General features: G+C 44.0%; 2 protein-coding genes and 3 long non-coding RNA genes across 5 annotated transcripts; 2 read left to right on the forward strand and 3 right to left on the reverse strand.

Annotated features, from left to right (window-relative positions):
- Positions 1–4,795: 4,795 nt before the first annotated feature.
- LOC115253081 (meiosis-specific nuclear structural protein 1-like) lies at positions 4,796–6,986 on the reverse strand. The gene is made up of 6 exons (XM_029850017.1): positions 6,870–6,986; positions 6,391–6,705; positions 6,163–6,300; positions 5,986–6,082; positions 5,614–5,891; positions 4,796–5,428 (listed from the first exon to the last, which is right to left on the reverse strand). The coding sequence occupies exons 1-6, from the start codon at positions 6,984–6,986 to the stop codon at positions 4,919–4,921; spliced, it is 1,455 nt and encodes a 484-aa protein (XP_029705877.1). The 3' UTR covers positions 4,796–4,918.
- A 7-nt stretch (positions 6,987–6,993) lies between these two features.
- Positions 6,994–7,620, forward strand: LOC115253003 (uncharacterized). Its single transcript, XR_003891322.1, has 3 exons — positions 6,994–7,113; positions 7,267–7,352; positions 7,456–7,620. It is a non-coding gene; the product is annotated as an uncharacterized lncRNA (long non-coding RNA).
- A 2,688-nt stretch (positions 7,621–10,308) lies between these two features.
- LOC115253004 (uncharacterized) lies at positions 10,309–10,881 on the reverse strand. Its single transcript, XR_003891323.1, has 3 exons — positions 10,694–10,881; positions 10,466–10,603; positions 10,309–10,385 (listed from the first exon to the last, which is right to left on the reverse strand). It is a non-coding gene; the product is annotated as an uncharacterized lncRNA (long non-coding RNA).
- Positions 10,882–11,296: 415 nt separating this feature from the next.
- Positions 11,297–12,031, forward strand: LOC115253002 (uncharacterized). The gene is made up of 3 exons (XR_003891321.1): positions 11,297–11,416; positions 11,570–11,655; positions 11,759–12,031. It is a non-coding gene; the product is annotated as an uncharacterized lncRNA (long non-coding RNA).
- A 730-nt stretch (positions 12,032–12,761) lies between these two features.
- Positions 12,762–14,636, reverse strand: LOC115252999 (transcriptional regulator ATRX homolog). The gene is made up of 4 exons (XM_029849787.1): positions 14,406–14,636; positions 14,201–14,338; positions 14,017–14,095; positions 12,762–13,917 (listed from the first exon to the last, which is right to left on the reverse strand). Exons 1-4 carry the CDS (start codon positions 14,634–14,636, stop codon positions 13,394–13,396), a joined length of 972 nt encoding a protein of 323 aa, XP_029705647.1. The 3' UTR covers positions 12,762–13,393.
- Between the last annotated feature and the right edge of the window lie 2,773 nt (positions 14,637–17,409).

Genomic DNA, 17,409 nt, shown 5'->3' on the forward strand with positions numbered 1-17,409 from the left:
TTCAGGAGTTTGAGCCAATAATTGAGGAAATGGGACCTTTTACTGATCATTTCTAAATACAGAGGTGAGCCAACAAGCCTTTCATGAATCGTGTTCACTCAGCTTTGCATTTCAGTAACAGAAAACCTGTGAAAAGCGATATTGTGCTCACAGGAGCGTCTCCCTACAGAGGTCAAACATCAGTATTCCAATGGCACGCCGCTCTTTTAACAACTGTAAATATGACAGTAATGGCTGTTTGAGGGGTTTGGTTACACACTTGTGTGCTTGTCGACAAATTTATCCACAAGCTTTGACACAATTTAAACTCAGTGCCATGATAAATGAATCGGATCATGATTTACCAAGTGAAGCTACGCCCAGAAAGGCAAAGGAGCGCATGCTATTGTTTTTTTATTGGGTCCACATAATGAAGCTAAACAAAACAGGGTGTGAGTGGAAACTGACACTAAATCCCACCTCAGACACCTGATAAGGAATCTGAGTGCGACATGAACAACAACAGGCAGGGAGCCAAGGATCCTCAGAGGCAGCACGTCCGTGATGAGAGCTGAGAGAGCAGAGAGGCGCGAGGCATGTGCACGGAGGGAGAGGCTGCCGCCGCCACATTAGGCCCGTCGCCGTTTCCTGTGTGTGTCAAGCATCTGTGACAGAGTTCATACATGAGGGCTGTTTTCCTCAGTTTCCACAAAACAGAGAGATCAGTGCAACTCCGATCTCAGGCCCAGAGGGTGCTCTGATCCTGTTAACAGATCCTGTGCAGATGGTTTTATAGTGCTAGTAATGCTCCTCCTTCAGTGGCTCGTTTGACCCTTATTGATTTTTCTCCTCAGAAGGAGTCGATGCAGGGATGAAGATGGCTGCAGCACAGAGGGTCAGTAAGTTTACAGGCAAGGGAGGGAGGGAGGGGGGGAGGGAGGCAGGGGGGGGGAGGGAGGGAGGGAGGAAGAGAGGGAGGCAGGGAGGGAGGAAGAGAGGGAGGGAGGCAGGGGGAGAGAGAGGGAGGAAGGAGGGAGGTAGGCAGGGGGGGAGAGAGGGAGGAAGGAGGGAGGAAGGCAGGGATGGAGGGAAGGAGGGAGGGAGAGAGGGAGGGAGGGTAGGAGGAAGGCAGGGAGGGAGGGAGGGAGGGAGGGAGGAAGGGAAGGAGGGAGGGAGGCAGGGAGGGAGGTAGGCAGGAAGGAGGGAGGGAGGCATGGAGTGAGGGAGGGAGGGAGAGAGGGTGGGAGGAAGGGAGGAAGGCAGGGAGTGAGGGAGGGAGGCAGGGAGGGAGGTAGGAAGAGAGGGAGGGAGGGAGGCAGGAAGGAGGGAGGGAGGAAGGGAAGGATGGAGGGAGGCAGGGAGGGAGAGAGGGAGGCAGGGAGGGAGGGATCATCATCATCATCACCACCACCATCATCATCATCATCACCACCACCATCATCATCATCACCACCACCATCATCATCATCACCACCATCATCACATCACCATCATCACATCACCATCATCATCATCACCACCATCACCATCATCATCATCACCACCATCACCATCACCACCATCATCAACTTCATCATCACCATCATCATCATCACCACCATCATCATCACCATCATCATCATCACCATCACCACCATCATCATCACATCACCCCCATCATCAACTTCATCATCACCATCATCATCATCATCATCACCATCACCACCATCATCATCACATCACCACCATCATCACCATCATCATCATCACCATCACCACCATCATCATCACATCACCACCATCATCACCATCATCATCATCATCATCATCATTATCACCATCATCTTCATCTTCATCATCATCAGGAATTGTGACTCTCTGGAAATGCCTTGTTTCAGCGCTGCGCCTGTGGAAGTCATCTAGCATGTTTTACTGCCCTCTGCTGTCCTAAGATGTGCAACACAAGCGCGAATTGTTGCAGCCAGTCGTGATCCGGGTGTTTTCACTGAGACCCTGAGAGGCACCAGCTCCTCTCCACCCTTCTGATGACCAGCTCATGGTCAGATGAAGAGGCCTGACTCTCAAAGTAATTCTTGTGACCCCTCCAGCAGCAGGGATGATGGGAGACAGTAAAGATAAAAAACTATGGACGACACGAAGTCACAGCTGCAAGGAGTCCCAGGGAGCAGAGGAGGAAAGGTCCTGTCCAACCCCTGGAGACAGCGACACAACCGGAGACTTTAAACTAGCCCCCTTTATCAGTTGTTCTTTTTAAAGGCTAAAGTTGGATTAGCTACTAAAGAATGAGAATAAAAATAACATTATTGGCAAAAAATTCCAAGGAAACACTGCATCTCTAAAAACTTGTTTATTAAAAGTATCACCGGTACTTTAACGGACTGGAGTGAACAATTGAATGTAATTCACACACTAATATCTGCACCCTGGGTGGTGTGTGTGTGTGTGTGTGTGTGTGATTTGCTTAATCATTCGCAGCATTTTGGTCATGTCCTAATTAATGGAGCCTCCAGCATTCCTGCTTTTATCTGGCGACACAAAGAAAAGCATTTTGTAACTGCAATAAATCACAGGCTGCAGCCGCTCGCTGACACGCCAACACAACGGCGTTGCCTCTCCGGTCGCCACCTTAGCGACTCAACAATCACGCCTAAAGAGCGTGAAATCAAGCACGGAGAAAGAGTTGGGCAACAAAAGACAGGATGGTTAATCAGTGAAGAGCTGGAGTGACCAGTGTCATCAGGCCCAGAAAAGAAGGTTCCCATTTTTCTTTAATGTTCCCATGATGTGACATTTTCACTCGGAACATTTAAAAACCAACCTGAAACGGCCTCCCTCCTTCCCACAGCTCCTCCCAGTTTTAGGGGACAACTAAGTCCATGTAAAAGCCTCCGGAGGCGACATGTCATGACCTTTAAAGAGACATTTTAGGAACAATTTGTCAAATTTGTCAATTCAATTGCTGATTCTTTAACCTGTGAGAAGATGGAGGGCAGTAAAAACATGCTAGGTGTATGTTATAACATACATACATATTTAAAGTCGCTTCATGATAAAAGAGATTAACGGTGAGTTGATTCATGTTGAGCGAAATGTATTTATTTCGAGGCAAATTTCTGGACACCTAAAGTCACCATAGAAGCAGCATAATTCTGAAGCCGTTGATCTTTATAAATGTATCTAGTTCACATATGGTGGGCTCGCCGGATCAAAAGTCCGAGATCTCGAGGGGCAGTTTGGGCCTAAAATGCCCATTGAGATGAGTTTTGGCCACAGTCCTCGTTCGCCGGTGGGAGTTACCAACAAGTATAATCTACCACAATCAGCATTCCGTGAACTCAGATTCCAGCATGATACATTCCGGTTCTTCTTAAAGATTTTAGATTCCAGGAAGATCTTGTGCACCCCCCCCCCCCCAAGATGAAATCTTCCTCAACCTCCAGAAAAAATGTTCCAATTCTGCTGTGTGGTTTTTAAGGGTGAAGTTTGGAGGTCGTTGAAGAGGATCAGGGTAAAAAGGCAGTTAGTCCCGGTGATACACCTGTGGAGGCGTAGATGTCTGGCAGAGGTGGCTGTAGTAGCTGTTTAATGACTGCTCCAGGAATGAAGAGGTGTGCTGATAGTTCCGAACAGAAGAGACGTGCTGAGTTGTGACAACCAGACATGTTTATGAGCCATAAAATAATTTTATAGGAAAGAGGAGTGGAAGGTAGACAGAGGTGCGACCACTGATGACAGGGGTGCTGAGGAAAACATAGGAAACAGTGCTGAGTTCAAAGGGGTGAAAATGTTAAGGCTCTCTTTTGGACGGATCAGGAGTGAGTCCGTCAGTGACAGCACATGTTAGTTCCGGATAGGACACTGAAAGTGGAATTACCAGGCAAGATTCCTGGAAGACCAAGGAGGGGATTTATGGATGTAGTTGACAGAGGACGTGACGGGAAGAGGACTGGTCCAAGAGAAGAGGGAGATGGGACAATGGAAGCACTGAGAAGTATCCAAAAGTTGAGGAAATTGTGTTGCAACCCTATGGTAACGTAGGGGTAAGTTAGTACGACCGGGGTAAGTTAGTACGACAGGGGTAAGATAGTACGACCAGGGTAAGTTAGTGCGACCGAGGTAAGATAGTACGACCGGGGTTAAGTTAGTACAAACAGGGTAAGTTAGTATTACCGGGGTTAAGTTAGTATGAACAGGGGTAAAATAGTACGACCGGGGTAAGTTAGTACGACCGGGGTTAAGTTAGTACGACTGGGGTAAGTTAGTACAACCGGGGTTAAGTTAGTACGACCAGGGTAAGTTAGTACGACCAGTGTTAAGTTAGTACGACCGGGGTAAGATAGTACGACTGGGGTAAGTTAGTACGACCGGGGTAAGATAGTACGACCGGGGTAAGTTAGTACGACAGGGGTAAGTTAGTACGGCAGGGGTAAGTTAGTACGACCGGGGTAAGATAGTACGACAGGGGTAAGTTAGTACGACTGGGGTAAGTTAGTATGACAGGGGTAAGTTAGTACGACAGCGAAGACTTGAACATCCTTCCCCACAGATGATGACGTACAGCCATGGTATAACATACATACGTCTCTATCTGGTACACGTAGCCTCTTGTGTTAGGGATATTCAGCTGGAGTCCATCCCAGCTGTCGTCATGGTGACAGGCATGAATGAATCGCTCACTTGTTTCAAAGTAACATTTTCAAGATTTACTTTATTCATCCCCTGTAGGGAAATTAATTTTTCAGCACAAGCATTGACCCTCCTGGCACCTTGTGTGTCTAATTTGGTCTTTTTCTATTGTTTCTTTTATTGATTTCCTCTATATTTGGTCATTTCATTTTATTTCCTGACTATTGGTTTTTAAATCAAACTTTCCTCTGTGAAGGAGAGGAATGTCTCACATGTTTTGTGAGACATAATCATTCTCATGATGAGGTTCTTCTTACACGAAGTCGCTCATTAGGCCGGGAGGGGATTCCACCGAAGCTGACCGAGTTTTCTTCAAGCTGCCGTTTGTCTGTTGATTGTCGTCAGGATCATCTAGCAGGTTTTGTGTATCACCGGCTGGTCCTTGTCTTTGGCCCAGTAATTTGTCCTGGAAGGAATGATCATCCAGGCTTTCTATCATCTTCACTGCTTCTGTTTCCACCTCTTTGTTCAGGGATCTTTGTGAAGTCCAACTTTTTAAAGAAAGCACAGCGATTCCCTCGGTAGAGCATTGACTGGATGATTTAGGCCTTGAGACACCGGTCGCAGCGCTCTGGTCCATCTGCTCCTCTCTGCTGATGGCGGTCATCTCTGCCAACATCTGATCTTCACTGAGACTCTTTGGCTTCTCCACTTCTGGGGAGTTTCGCTTTGTGTCCTGTTTTTTGCGCCTCTTCTCTTTTTTCTCCTCATGCTCCTGCTGTTCACCATTGTTCAGCTGGCTCTCCTCTAGCTTTGTTGGTTTCTGCGTATAAAATCAAGAACATGAATTAACTTCTGTACAACCAGATCCAAATACGTTTTCAGCCTACTTTCACAGGGGCCCTGGACCTAAAAATCAGTTTTAGCATCTTTAGTGAAAAGATGTCCTGAGAAATATTGACCAATATTTTGATGTGGAAATTTGGAAGTGAGGTGAAGCGGGTTTACCTGTGATGGTGGAGATTCATCAGGAGTCTTTTCAGTGGGCTCAGAGTCAGCTTTGTCAACAGGTTTGGACCCACCCAGGACAATTGCTTCAGTCTCATCTGGCTTTTCACTGGTTTTCATGTAGGTTTTAGCAGCATGCAGATGATTTGAAGAGCTTTTTCTGGTCTCGTCTGTCTTTACACTGGCTTTAGTGTAGGTTTTAACAGAGCGCATATGCTTAGACCATCCCTGTGTGGTTCTTTCAGACTCCTGCCTCCTCATGGTCTCTCTCCTGGAGTCTGTCATACACAAATTATACCAGAGATTAATTCCAATTTGGTATGTCAAACCAGAGTGCGGATATCCTGAGAAGATCATTTAAAAAGCCCATACCTTTCTCCTTTGTGTTGTTCTCCTTTATTTTCTTCGTTATTTCATTCATTACGAAGTGAGCTTCTGTGTTTGGGTTTCTTTGTGCTTCTCCCTCAATCTGAAGAAAAGTCAACAATCTGATGGTCAAACAGAGGCTCACACCGTTCTACAAGCCAAAAACGTTGCGTGCAGACTGACCAGGAGCTTGTTGTTGAGATCCTTCACCTTTTCCATGAGAAGGGAAATTTCCTCAGTCGCGGCTGCTGTTTTATTCTTCTCTGCTCGTAGTAGCTTTTGATGCAAACTGTTGGTCAGGTCAGCTTTGCGTTCTACCTCCTACAAATCACAGATATGTTCTGGTTGTGGAACATTTAAAAATGGATCAGTAAATAATTGGCATGAACGTGGCATCGCAGATGAACAAACCGCAGCTCTCTCCACCGCCTCCTGGGCCACTTTTTTCTGTTTGTCCAGTTCTCGTAGCATCTTATCTCTGGTCTCCATCTCTTTCTTAGCCATCAGCTGTTTCATGTGTGTGATGGTCTGCTCATGCTTTTTCACTTTAATTTGTTCCTTCAGAAAGATCAGGTTGTTGTCCTTTATTGTCTTCTCAGCTGCTCGCAGCTGCCTTCTGTAATTTCTGAGCTGCTCCTGCCACACGTGAGTGTCTTTGCTGTATTGTGCCTTTAGCTCCTCAAACTTGTTTTCTGTAATTTTGCTCTGCTGCAGACGCCCTTGTGCCTGCACAATGATAAAACCACAGATTTTAGGACACAACTAAGTCTTCAAAAAGAAAAAAAATCTACTACAATCTAACAGGTTGCACATTATTAAAGGGCATAAAAATACAAATTTCGGGGAAGAAAAGTGTATTTTAAATAAACATCAATAAGGGGTGGGCCCACCTGTTTTAGTGTTCGGTTCTCGAGCTTGACCTTCTCAAGCTGAGTTAGAAGATTATCGATCACAGTCTTTAAACGCTTCATCTGCAGTTCTTGAGTTGCAAGAAGCTTCTTTGTCATTGCATTTTCGTTTTTAAGAGTTGCATTCTCAGTGGTGCTCTTGACAGCAGTAGGCCTCTGGCAGTTTGGTGGCTGTGGAACGTAAGGCACAGTCCCGAGCCTAAACCTGCCTGCTAAGTAGAGCACAGTTGAGTTTGGTTATTTAGCTATTGTGCTCATCCACGTTCTTAAGCTTTAAGCAAAATGAGTCAAAAGTGCAGCATTTATTTTTGTTTGCCATTAACTTCAGTGAAATTGTCTTTACCTTTCTGGCTGTTCTCCTTGGCTCTTTTCTCAACAGTATGGGGATTCTGGCACTTTGGTGGATGTGGAACATGAAGTACAGGCCCAACCCCAAAAAAGGCTGTAAGGGAGAGAAGACTTGAGGTCAATAATACCAGTAATACCAGTGAAACGCCAACAAGCACTTTTTGTTTACCATTCTTATTGTTGATAGAAGAAATCTTTAATTCTTGTGCTTCTATTTTAGGAGGTGATGGGCTCCTGCATTTGGGTGATAGAGAACCTTCTGAGACGGATTCCCGACTCTTTGAATGTTCTCTATCAGATGTTTGACTGCGATCTAATTCAGGACTTGACCGTTTCATACTGTGATGTGGAAAAGGAAGATGAGGAGGAAGGTGATGCGGGAAGTTCTGGGCTTTCCAATTGCATATGCTTCGTTTTGTTGTCTACAAAATATATAGTTAGATATATAGTTATATCTATATTTGTTATTTCTTAAACTTGGACAACCTTGCCCTTCATACTGGCTTTGTTGTTTATGCTTTGATATAGTTTGATACAGCCTCATCATACATGTATATTACTTGTAATGCTTTGATGACACATAGGTGAATGGGAAGGGGGAGGGGAGGAGAGGGGAGGGGAGAGGAGGGGAGGGGAGGGGAGGGGAGGGGAGGGGAGGGGAGAGGAGGGTTCTGAGTTCAAAGGGGTGAAAATGTTAAGGCTCTCTTTTGGACGGATCAGGAGTGAGTCCGTCAGTGACAGCACATGTTAGTTCCGGATAGGACACTGAAAGTGGAATTACCAGGCAAGATTCCTGGAAGACCAAGGAGGGGATTTATGGATGCAGTTGACAGAGGACGTGACGTGAAGAGGACTGGTCCAAGAGAAGAGGGAGATGGGACAATGGAAGCACTGAGAAGTATCCAAAAGTTGAGGAAATTGTGTTGCAACCCTATGGTAACGTAGGGGTAAGTTAGTACGACAGGGGTAAGTTAGTACGACCGGGTTAAGTTAGTACGACCGGGGTAAGTTAGTACGACCGGGGTAAGTTAGTATAACCGGGGTAAGATAGTACGACTGGGGTAAGTTAGTACGACCGGGGTAAGATAGTACGACTGGGGTAAGTTAGGACAACTTTGGTAAGTTAGTACGACCGGGGTAAGTGAGTACGACTGGGGTAAGTTAGTACGACAGGGGTAAGTTAGTACGGTAGGGGTAAGATAGTACGACTGGGGTAAGTGAGTACGACTGGGGTAAGTTAGTACGACAGGGGTAAGTTAGTACGGCAGGGGTAAGATAGTACGACCGGGGTAAGTTAGTATGACAGGGGTAAGTTAGTACGACCAGGGTAAGTTAGTACGACCGGGGTAAGTTAGTACGACCGGGGTAAGATAGTACGACTGGGGTAAGATAGTACGACTGGGGTAAGTTAGGACAACTTTGGTAAGTTAGTACGACAGGGGTAAGTTAGTACGGCAGGGGTAAGTTAGTACGACCGGGGTAAGATAGTACGACTGGGGTAAGTTAGTACGACCGGGGTAAGTTAGTACGACAGCGAAGACTTGAACATCCTTCCCCACAGATGATGACGTACAGCCATGGTATAACATACATACGTCTCTATCTGGTACACGTAGCCTCTTGTGTTAGGGATATTCATCTGGAGTCCATCCCAGCTGTCGTCATGGTGACAGGCATGAATGAATCGCTCACTTGTTTCAAAGTAACATTTTCAAGATTTACTTTATTCATCCCCTGTAGGGAAATTGAATGTTCAGCACAAGCATTGACCCTCCTGGCACCTTGTGTGTCTGTGTGTGTCTAATTTGGTGTTTTTCTTTTCTTTTGTTTCTCTTTTCTTTTGATTTTCTCTATATTTGGTCATTTCATTTTATTTCCTGACTATTGGTTTTTAAACCAAACATTCCTCTGTGAAGGAGAGGAATGTCTCACATGTTTTGTGAGACATGTAATCATTCTCATGATGAGGTTCTTCTTACACGAAGTCGCTCATTAGGCCGGGAGGGGATTCCACCGAAGCTGACCGAGTTTTCTTCAAGCTGCCGTTTGTCTGTTGATTGTCGTCAGGATCATCTAGCAGGTTTTGTGTATCACCGGCTGGTCCTTGTCTTTGGCCCAGTAATTTGTCCTGGAAGGAATGATCATCCAGGCTTTCTATCATCTTCACTGCTTCTGTTTCCACCTCTTTGTTCAGGGATCTTTGTGAAGTCCAACTTTTTAAAGAAAGCACAGCGATTCCCTCGGTAGAGCATTGACTGGATGATTTAGGCCTTGAGACACCAGTCGCAGCGCTCTGGTCCATCTGCTCCTCTCTGCTGATGGCGGTCATCTCTGCCAACATCTGATCTTCACTGAGACTCTTTGGCTTCTCCACTTCTGGGGAGTTTCGCTTTGTGTCCTGTTTTTTGCGCCTCTTCTCTTTTTTCTCCTCATGCTCCTGCTGTTCACCATTGTTCAGCTGGCTCTCCTCTAGCTTTGTTGGTTTCTGCGTATAAAATCAAGAACATGAATTAACTTCTGTACAACCAGGTCTAAATACGTTTTCAGCCTACTTTCACAGGGGCCCTGGACCTAACAAGCAGTTTTAGCATCTTTAGTGAAAAGATGTCCTGAGAAATATTGACCACTATTTTGATGTGGAAATTTGGAAGTGAGGTGAAGCGGGTTTACCTGTGATGGTGGAGATTCATCAGGAGTCTTTTCAGTGGGCTCAGAGTCAGCTTTGTCAACAGGTTTGGACCCACCCAGGACAATTGCTTCAGTCTCATCTGGCTTTTCACTGGTTTTCATGTAGGTTTTAGCAGCATGCAGATGATTTGAAGAGCTTTTTCTGGTCTCGTCTGTCTTTACACTGGCTTTAGTGTAGGTTTTAACAGAGCGCATATGCTTAGACCATCCCTGTGTGGTTCTTTCAGACTCCTGCTTCCTCATGGTCTCTCTCCTGGAGTCTGTCATACACAAATTATACCAGAGATTAATTCCAATTTGGTATGTCAAACCAGAGTCTTAAAGACATGCGGATATCCTGAGAAGATCATTTAAAAAGCCCATACCTTTCTCCTTTGTGTTGTTCTCCTTTATTTTCTTCGTTATTTCATTCATTACGAAGTGAGCTCCTGTGTTTGGGTTTCTTTGTGCTTTTCCCTCAATCTGAAGAAAAGTCAACAATCTGATGGTCAAACAGAGGCTCACACCGTTCTACAAGCCAAAAACGTTGCGTGCAGACTGACCAGGAGCTTGTTGTTGAGATCCTTCACCTTTTCCATGAGAAGGGAAATTTCCTCAGTCGCGGCTGCTGTTTTATTCTTCTCTGCTCGTAGTAGCTTTTGATGCAAACTGTTGGTCAGGTCAGCTTTGCGTTCTACCTCCTACAAATCACAGATATGTTCTGGTTGTGGAACATTTAAAAATGGATCAGTAAATAATTGGCATGAACGTGGCATCGCAGATGAACAAACCGCAGCTCTCTCCACCGCCTCCTGGGCCACTTTTTTCTGTTTGTCCAGTTCTCGTAACATCTTATCTCTGGTCTCCATCTCTTTCTTAGCCATCAGCTGTTTCATGTGTGTGATGGTCTGCTCATGCTTTTTCACTTTAATTTGTTCCTTCAGAAAGATCAGGTTGTTGTCCTTTATTGTCTTCTCAGCTGCTCGCAGCTGCCTTCTGTAATTTCTGAGCTGCTCCTGCCACACGTGAGTGTCTTTGCTGTATTGTGCCTTTAGCTCCTCAAACTTGTTTTCTGTAATTTTGCTCTGCTGCAGACGCCCTTGTGCCTGCACAATGATAAAACCACAGATTTAAGGACACAACTAAGTCTTCAAAAAGAAAAAAAATCTACTACAATCTAACAGGTTGCACATTATTAAAGGGCATAAAAATACAAATTTCGGGGAAGAAAAGTGTATTTTAAATAAACATCAATAAGGGGTGGGCCCACCTGTTTTAGTGTTCGGTTCTCGAGCTTGACCTTCTCAAGCTGAGTTAGAAGATTATCGATCACAGTCTTTAAACGCTTCATCTGCAGTTCTTGAGTTGCAAGAAGCTTCTTTGTCATTGCATTTTCGTTTTTAAGAGTTGCATTCTCAGTGGTGCTCTTGACAGCAGTAGGCCTCTGGCAGTTTGGTGGCTGTGGAACGTAAGGCACAGTCCCGAGCCTAAACCTGCCTGCTAAGTAGAGCACAGTTGAGTTTGGTTATTTAGCTATTGTGCTCATCCACGTTCTTAAGCTTTAAGCAAAATAAGTCAAAAGTGCAGCATTTATTTTTGTTTCCCATTAACTTCAGTGAAATTGTCTTTACCTTTCTGGCTGTTCTCCTTGGCTCTTTTCTCAACAGTATGGGGATTCTGGCACTTTGGTGGATGTGGAACATGAAGTACAGGCCCAACCCCAAAAAAGGCTGTAAGGGAGAGAAGACTTGAGGTCAATAATACCAGTAATACCAGTGAAACGCCAACAAGCACTTTTTGTTTACCATTCTTATTGTTGATAGAAGAAATCTTTAATTCTTGTGCTTCTATTTTAGGAGGTGATGGGCTCCTGCATTTGGGTGATAGAGAACCTTCTGAGACGGATTCCCGACTCTTTGAATGTTCTCTATCAGATGTTTGACTGCGATCTAATTCAGGACTTGACCGTTTCATACTGTGATGTGGAAAAGGAAGATGAGGAGGAAGGTGATGCGGGAAGTTCTGGGCTTTCCAACTGCATATGCTTCGTTTTGTTGTCTACAAAATATATAGTTAGATATATAGTTATATCTATATATGTTATTTCTTAAACTTGGACAACCTTGCCCTTCATACTGGCTTTGTTGTTTATGCTTTGATATAGTTTGATACAGCCTCATCAAAGCATTACACGCATATTACTTGTAATGCTTTGATGACACATAGGTGCATGGGGAGGGGAGGAGAGGAGAGGAGAGGAGAGGAGAGGAGAGGAGAGGAGAGGAGAGGAGAGGAGAGGAGAGGAGGAGACAATGACCCAGCAGTGTTCCAGCATCCTAGTGATCAGGCGGTTTCTGGACACCGGCAGCCTCGGCCTCTAGCAGCGTAACTAAGATGTTAACCTAATGATTAGGTGGTTGAATATACCATGACATGGCCACAATAGACAGCTGCTCTCAATGGCTTAGCTCAACGTAAATATGAACAGTGCACTAAGAGTCTTGTTTACTACCATTCAAGTTATGAGAAGCAATGTGATATTTGTAGACAGACGTAGAGCAGCACAGACACAGCAGGTAGTGGGGATGAACATTAACAAGTATGTAACTAGTTTCTGTTATTGGTAAGCAGTAATACGTGTTGAACAATCAATACTAGCGTTTATTGTCCGATAAGTGATACCGTAGGCTTTCCTTAGTTTACGTGTATATAGGGAATATATAGAATAGATGCTGCTCTCCACTGACAACACGGTTCAGTTTCTTTTCTCTGGCCATTAATTCTCACCATGATCTCTCTCCACTCTTTGGGGTGCTTAGTAGGCTCAAGTGTCGGCCTGTGGTCCACTGTTCCATCGATATTGAAGGCTTTGAATCAGTGATCCGTAGCTTTACCCTTATTGTAGCCTTGGCAAGATGATCGTTTTCACCCCATCCCACAAAAACCAGCTCCTTGATAGCTCGAATGACTTAAATCTTTATTAAACACATGTACAAAGAAATAACACTAAAATAACATTGACTAAGATAAGTAAAATGTTTAAATAAAATTCATAAAACCAGACTCAAAACTGAACACCTCTGGAATTCCCAGTTACAAAAGGCATTCTCAAGTGACCCCTGCCTAGAAACCTCTCCCTTGTCTTTTAAATTTGAATTTATTGATGATGATTTGATAGGGCTTGAGGCAGAAGCCCCCTCTAGAAGATGGCAGGATATGCTGAGAGCTGGCCCTGGTTCCACTGGACTCCCTCTGCCTGGCTTTTGGTTCAGCATTGTCTTTTGTTTTTTAGATGTAGACATAAAATTTTCTTAGTCTTCAGAACTTTCTGATAGTTTTTCCTGAATTATTTTCTTACGGTGTTTTACGGTAATTTACACCCTTAATTATTTTGTTGAAAATGTACAAGTCTAAAAATATGTTGGCCATTGGGGCTGGAGGAGGGGGTGCTTCAGGTTGACAGGACGGCGATTTGTGATACTGAAGCTGATCTAGCTGATTCTGCGTGATCTTAGACTTGTTGATGGTGTGTCAAAATCATCGAGTATGTTTCTATTATCGCCATCTGATCCTTGTCTTGGGCCCAATAATTTTTCTAGGGAGTAAGAGTTCTCACGTTCCCTCGTTCTCACTGTCTTTGTTTCCACCCCCTTGTTCAGGTAACCTTTTGAAGAAGTAGAGCTTTGATTTTGGGGTGCCTTAACCCCTGCTGCGGGTATTGAGTCACCGGTCACAGACCTCTGGACCATCTGCTTCTTATTGGTATTTGCATTCGTCTCTGACAACAACTTTGACTTCACTGCTTCTGGGGGGTTTCCCTGAGGGAAGTGAAGTGAATTTTCCTGTGTTGATGGAGATTCACCGGGAGTCTTTTCCTTGGTTTCATTGGCAGTTTTGTTTCTGGTGTCTTTTGGCTTTTCTTGGGTCTTAGTGCCAGTTTTGAAAGTGGCCAGAGGTTTCGAAAAGCTTTGAGTCCCCTTGTCGGTCTCTGCTTTTTTGACCTCCCTGCCGAAGTCTGTCCAACACAAATTATACAAGAAATTAATCTCCATTTTGGTTTTTTAAACCGCACAGTACAAGTATGAAGTTGTCTTAAAAGAAAAGAAAAATGTACCTTTCTCCTTTGTGTCATCCTGCTTTATTTTTCTTACTTCTTTCATCGCAGAATCAGCAGGAGTCTTTGTGTTTTTGACCTAGATTGTGGTCGAAGATCAGATAGATGGAAAAATCCACACATCACTATTTAAACAAAGAGACACACTATGCTACACCAAAAGCAGATTTTTGTGCACACTGACCATGAGCATGTGGTTGAGATCCCGCACCTTTTCCATGAGGACGGAAATTTCCTCAACTGCAGCTGCTGATTTTTTCTTCTCCGCAATAAGTAATTTTCGATGTAAATTGTTGGCCAATTCAGCTTTTCGTTCTATCGTCTATTAAACACAGAAAATAATATGTTCAGTTTCTGAAAACTTGCAAATAATTAGCAAATGAACATACCGCAGCCCTCTGTTCCGCCCCCTGGGCCACTTTTCTCTCTTTTTCTAATTCTCCTTGCAGCTTTTCTCTGGTCTCCAGGTCTTTCTTAGCCAGCAGCTGTTGCATGTGTGTGATGGTCTGCTCATTCTTTTTATCTTTCATCTGTGCCTTCAGAATCGTCTGGTTGTTGTCTCTTATCGTCTGCTCAGCTGCTCGCAGCTGCTTTTTGTATCTTCTGAGCTGCTCCTGCATCACGTGAATGTCTTGGGCGTATTGTGCCTTTAGCTCCTCAAACTTGTTTTCTGTAACGACTTTGTTCTGCAAACGTGCTTGAACCTGCAGAATGAAAAATATATATTTTAGGAACTCATGAAGGTTTCAAAAATCAAACCGCTTACGCATATAATATTCTCCTATATACTCAGTGGTGGCTGGTAAAAAATATGAGCCATGAGAGTAAAAGTCAGCTACGATGTTAATTTCACTGACGACAAATAAGGTTATACCATGGTCAAACAATGAGGTACAATTTTTGAACTGTGTGGCAGACGGAGGAAGATGGAGCTACATAGCGAGACCTGAAGTGAGGTTTAGCTGGAAGTTACCGATGGAAGCTCAGAGGAGACAAACAGGATACCGATAAAAGCTAAAAACACCAAAGACCATTACCAGAGAATCAAGGAACAAAGTGGGATAAACAGGAAGGATTAGAAGTTTTTTATACAAGGGATTGGAAATGGTATAATCAAAGGGAGTTGTTTAAAACTAGCTATAGAGGGTCAGTGTGTTTTGTGACTTTTAGCATTTTTTACAGTTCATTGGTATTGAGCTCACTTTGAACAAACAAGTGTATTTAGAAAGTATTCTGACAAGAGCTGGTTGGATTCTATTTTGCAATTTCTTCATTACCTAGGAAAACGTAACTTCAGCCAATCGACAACATTTGATAAACTAACGTAACGTTAGCATTGTTTAAAAAATCATGTTGCATTTCGCAGTTTCCTACTTCAGCTGTCTGTGAGTGGGTTTCGGTCTTGCTACATTTTGAATTTTCCTCCTTGTAAAGCCTTTGAATTTTACCTCTGATTGTAATCAATTATTGCCTCATGATTTCTGTTTTCGGGCTGACAAAAAGCCAACAGTACAAACCAATCAATGGAGATTTTGGACCGCCTCATTTAAAGACCCCGCCCACATCATAGAGGTGGTGTATTGGAAAACTAGCATGGCCGTACCATACCGCACCAAACTGTGTTGAACCGAATCGTATAGTCAACGCTGTGTAGTGGAAACACGCCTATTGACGGGCTGCTGACTGGACAAATTTCCTTGTCGCTTCACAGATGTAGAGGAAGAAACTTACATCTTAAAGACAAAAGCAGTGATGATGGACTCACCTGTTTCAGTGTTCGATTCTCTTTCTTGACATTCTCAATCTCATTTTGAAGCTCAACGTTCACATTCCTCAAACGCTTAATTTGCACTTGTTGACTTGCAAGCAGCGCCTTTATTATTGGATTTGCATTCTTGGGATTTATGCTCCTTTTGGCTGCTGTGCCAGCAGTAAGAGGCTTCTGGTGCTCTGGGTAGAGAAGATTTGAGTTTACTGTAGGAAAAATACCAGTGGCGCAAGTGGACATTTACATTTGTCTTATGTCAATATGACTGTTGAGGATAAAGACTGACAAATTCAAAATTATATTAGTGATGATTTAAAAAAGACTGTTTACAATTGATGATTCTCTGTTCAAAAAGGTTCAAAATGTTTTGTGCCAGCAACTGAAATGGAAAAATCAGTTATTTGTTTTTCCATGCCAGTGCCAGTGCCAGTGCCAGCACCAGTACCAGTACCAGTGCCAGTACCCGTGCCAGTACCAGTACCCGTGCCAGTACCAGTGCCAGTACCAGTACCCGTGCCAGTACCAGTGCCAGTACCAGTGCCAGCACCAGTGCCAGTACCAGTACCCGTGCCACTACCAGTACCAGTACCAGTACCCGTGCCACTACCAGTACCAGTGCCAGTACCCGTGCCAGTGCCAGTACCAGTGCCAGTACCCGTGCCAGTGCCAGTACCAGTACCAGTGCCAGTGCCAGTACCCGTGCCAGTGCCAGTGCCAGTACCCGTGAAACACACCCAGAAGTACACTACTTTGTAAACTATTAACTTTACCTTTCCTATTGTCAGAGGTAGGAGAAATCTTGATTTCCGGTGCTTCCATGTTAGGAGGAGACAAACTAATGCATTTGGGTGACCTAGAACGCTCTGAAACTTCTTGGCTATGAGTGTGCTCTGTATGTGATCCGTGACAGCAGCTTAAATCAGAACATTGTAATAATTGTTTTATACTGTGATGCGACGGATGACTAGTTGCAGATGATGCAGAGGAAGATGGTGATGATGACGATGGGGGTGGTGCAGATAGTTTAGGGTTTTCTAAATTTAAATCCATAATTTTCATAGCGATAAAATTAGATGTTGTATTTCTGAAATTGGACAAACTTGTACTAAGTTAATAATTTAACTTTTTGAGTGCCTTTTATGTTTATAATTTTATATGGTTTCAAAGCATTATTTGAATAACATCTAAGCTTTGATTACACAGTTATGCTGTGTGTTTGTGTAGGTATCTGCAAATGTACAGGAAGATGGGATCTCCTGCATTGCTGCCCTCACTCCTCCTGCAGCTGCAGGGGCATCAAACAGGAACCTCCATTTGCTGGTTTTGCTCCTTTAATCCTAGAAGATCTGATGGTGAAGCAGTGACATGCGTATATCACTGTCATTGCTCTGTCAAGTAATTGCCCTGAAGAAGCTGAGGAAGGTGTTCTGGTATTCTGGTAGTTGAATCGTAGCAACTTGAAGACGTTTCCCCTCTCATCCAAGAGGCTTCATCACTTCTAAGTGACTGGAGGTTCCAGATAATTATAGTCTTCAGGAGCCATTAACACTTTTGGAGCTTCAGTCACCTGGTTGTTGGGTGCACCAGAATTACCATGACCTGGATGACTAAGAACCTTGACAGAT

The sequence above is a fragment of the Takifugu rubripes genome, chromosome 16, assembly GCF_901000725.2.
Source record: "Takifugu rubripes chromosome 16, fTakRub1.2, whole genome shotgun sequence".
NCBI classification, from domain to species: domain Eukaryota; kingdom Metazoa; phylum Chordata; class Actinopteri; order Tetraodontiformes; family Tetraodontidae; genus Takifugu; species Takifugu rubripes.

Excerpts from the sequence above, each read along its gene's own strand:
- LOC115253081 (XM_029850017.1), bottom strand. The coding sequence starts at position 6,986 with ATGACAAAGAAGCTTCTTGCAACTCAAGAACTGCAGATGAAGCGTTTA. Across the intron at positions 5,892-5,985 it reads GAACAACACAAAGGAGAAAG|ACTCCAGGAGAGAGACCATG; the intron begins GTATGGGCTTTT and ends TGTGTATGACAG. Across the intron at positions 5,429-5,613 it reads ATGAATCTCCACCATCACAG|AAACCAACAAAGCTAGAGGA; the intron begins GTAAACCCGCTT and ends TTTTATACGCAG.
- LOC115252999 (XM_029849787.1), bottom strand. The coding sequence starts at position 14,636 with ATGCAGGAGCAGCTCAGAAGATACAAAAAGCAGCTGCGAGCAGCTGAG. Across the intron at positions 14,339-14,405 it reads GGGCGGAACAGAGGGCTGCG|ACGATAGAACGAAAAGCTGA; the intron begins GTATGTTCATTT and ends TGTGTTTAATAG. Across the intron at positions 14,096-14,200 it reads ATCTCAACCACATGCTCATG|GTCAAAAACACAAAGACTCC; the intron begins GTCAGTGTGCAC and ends ACCACAATCTAG.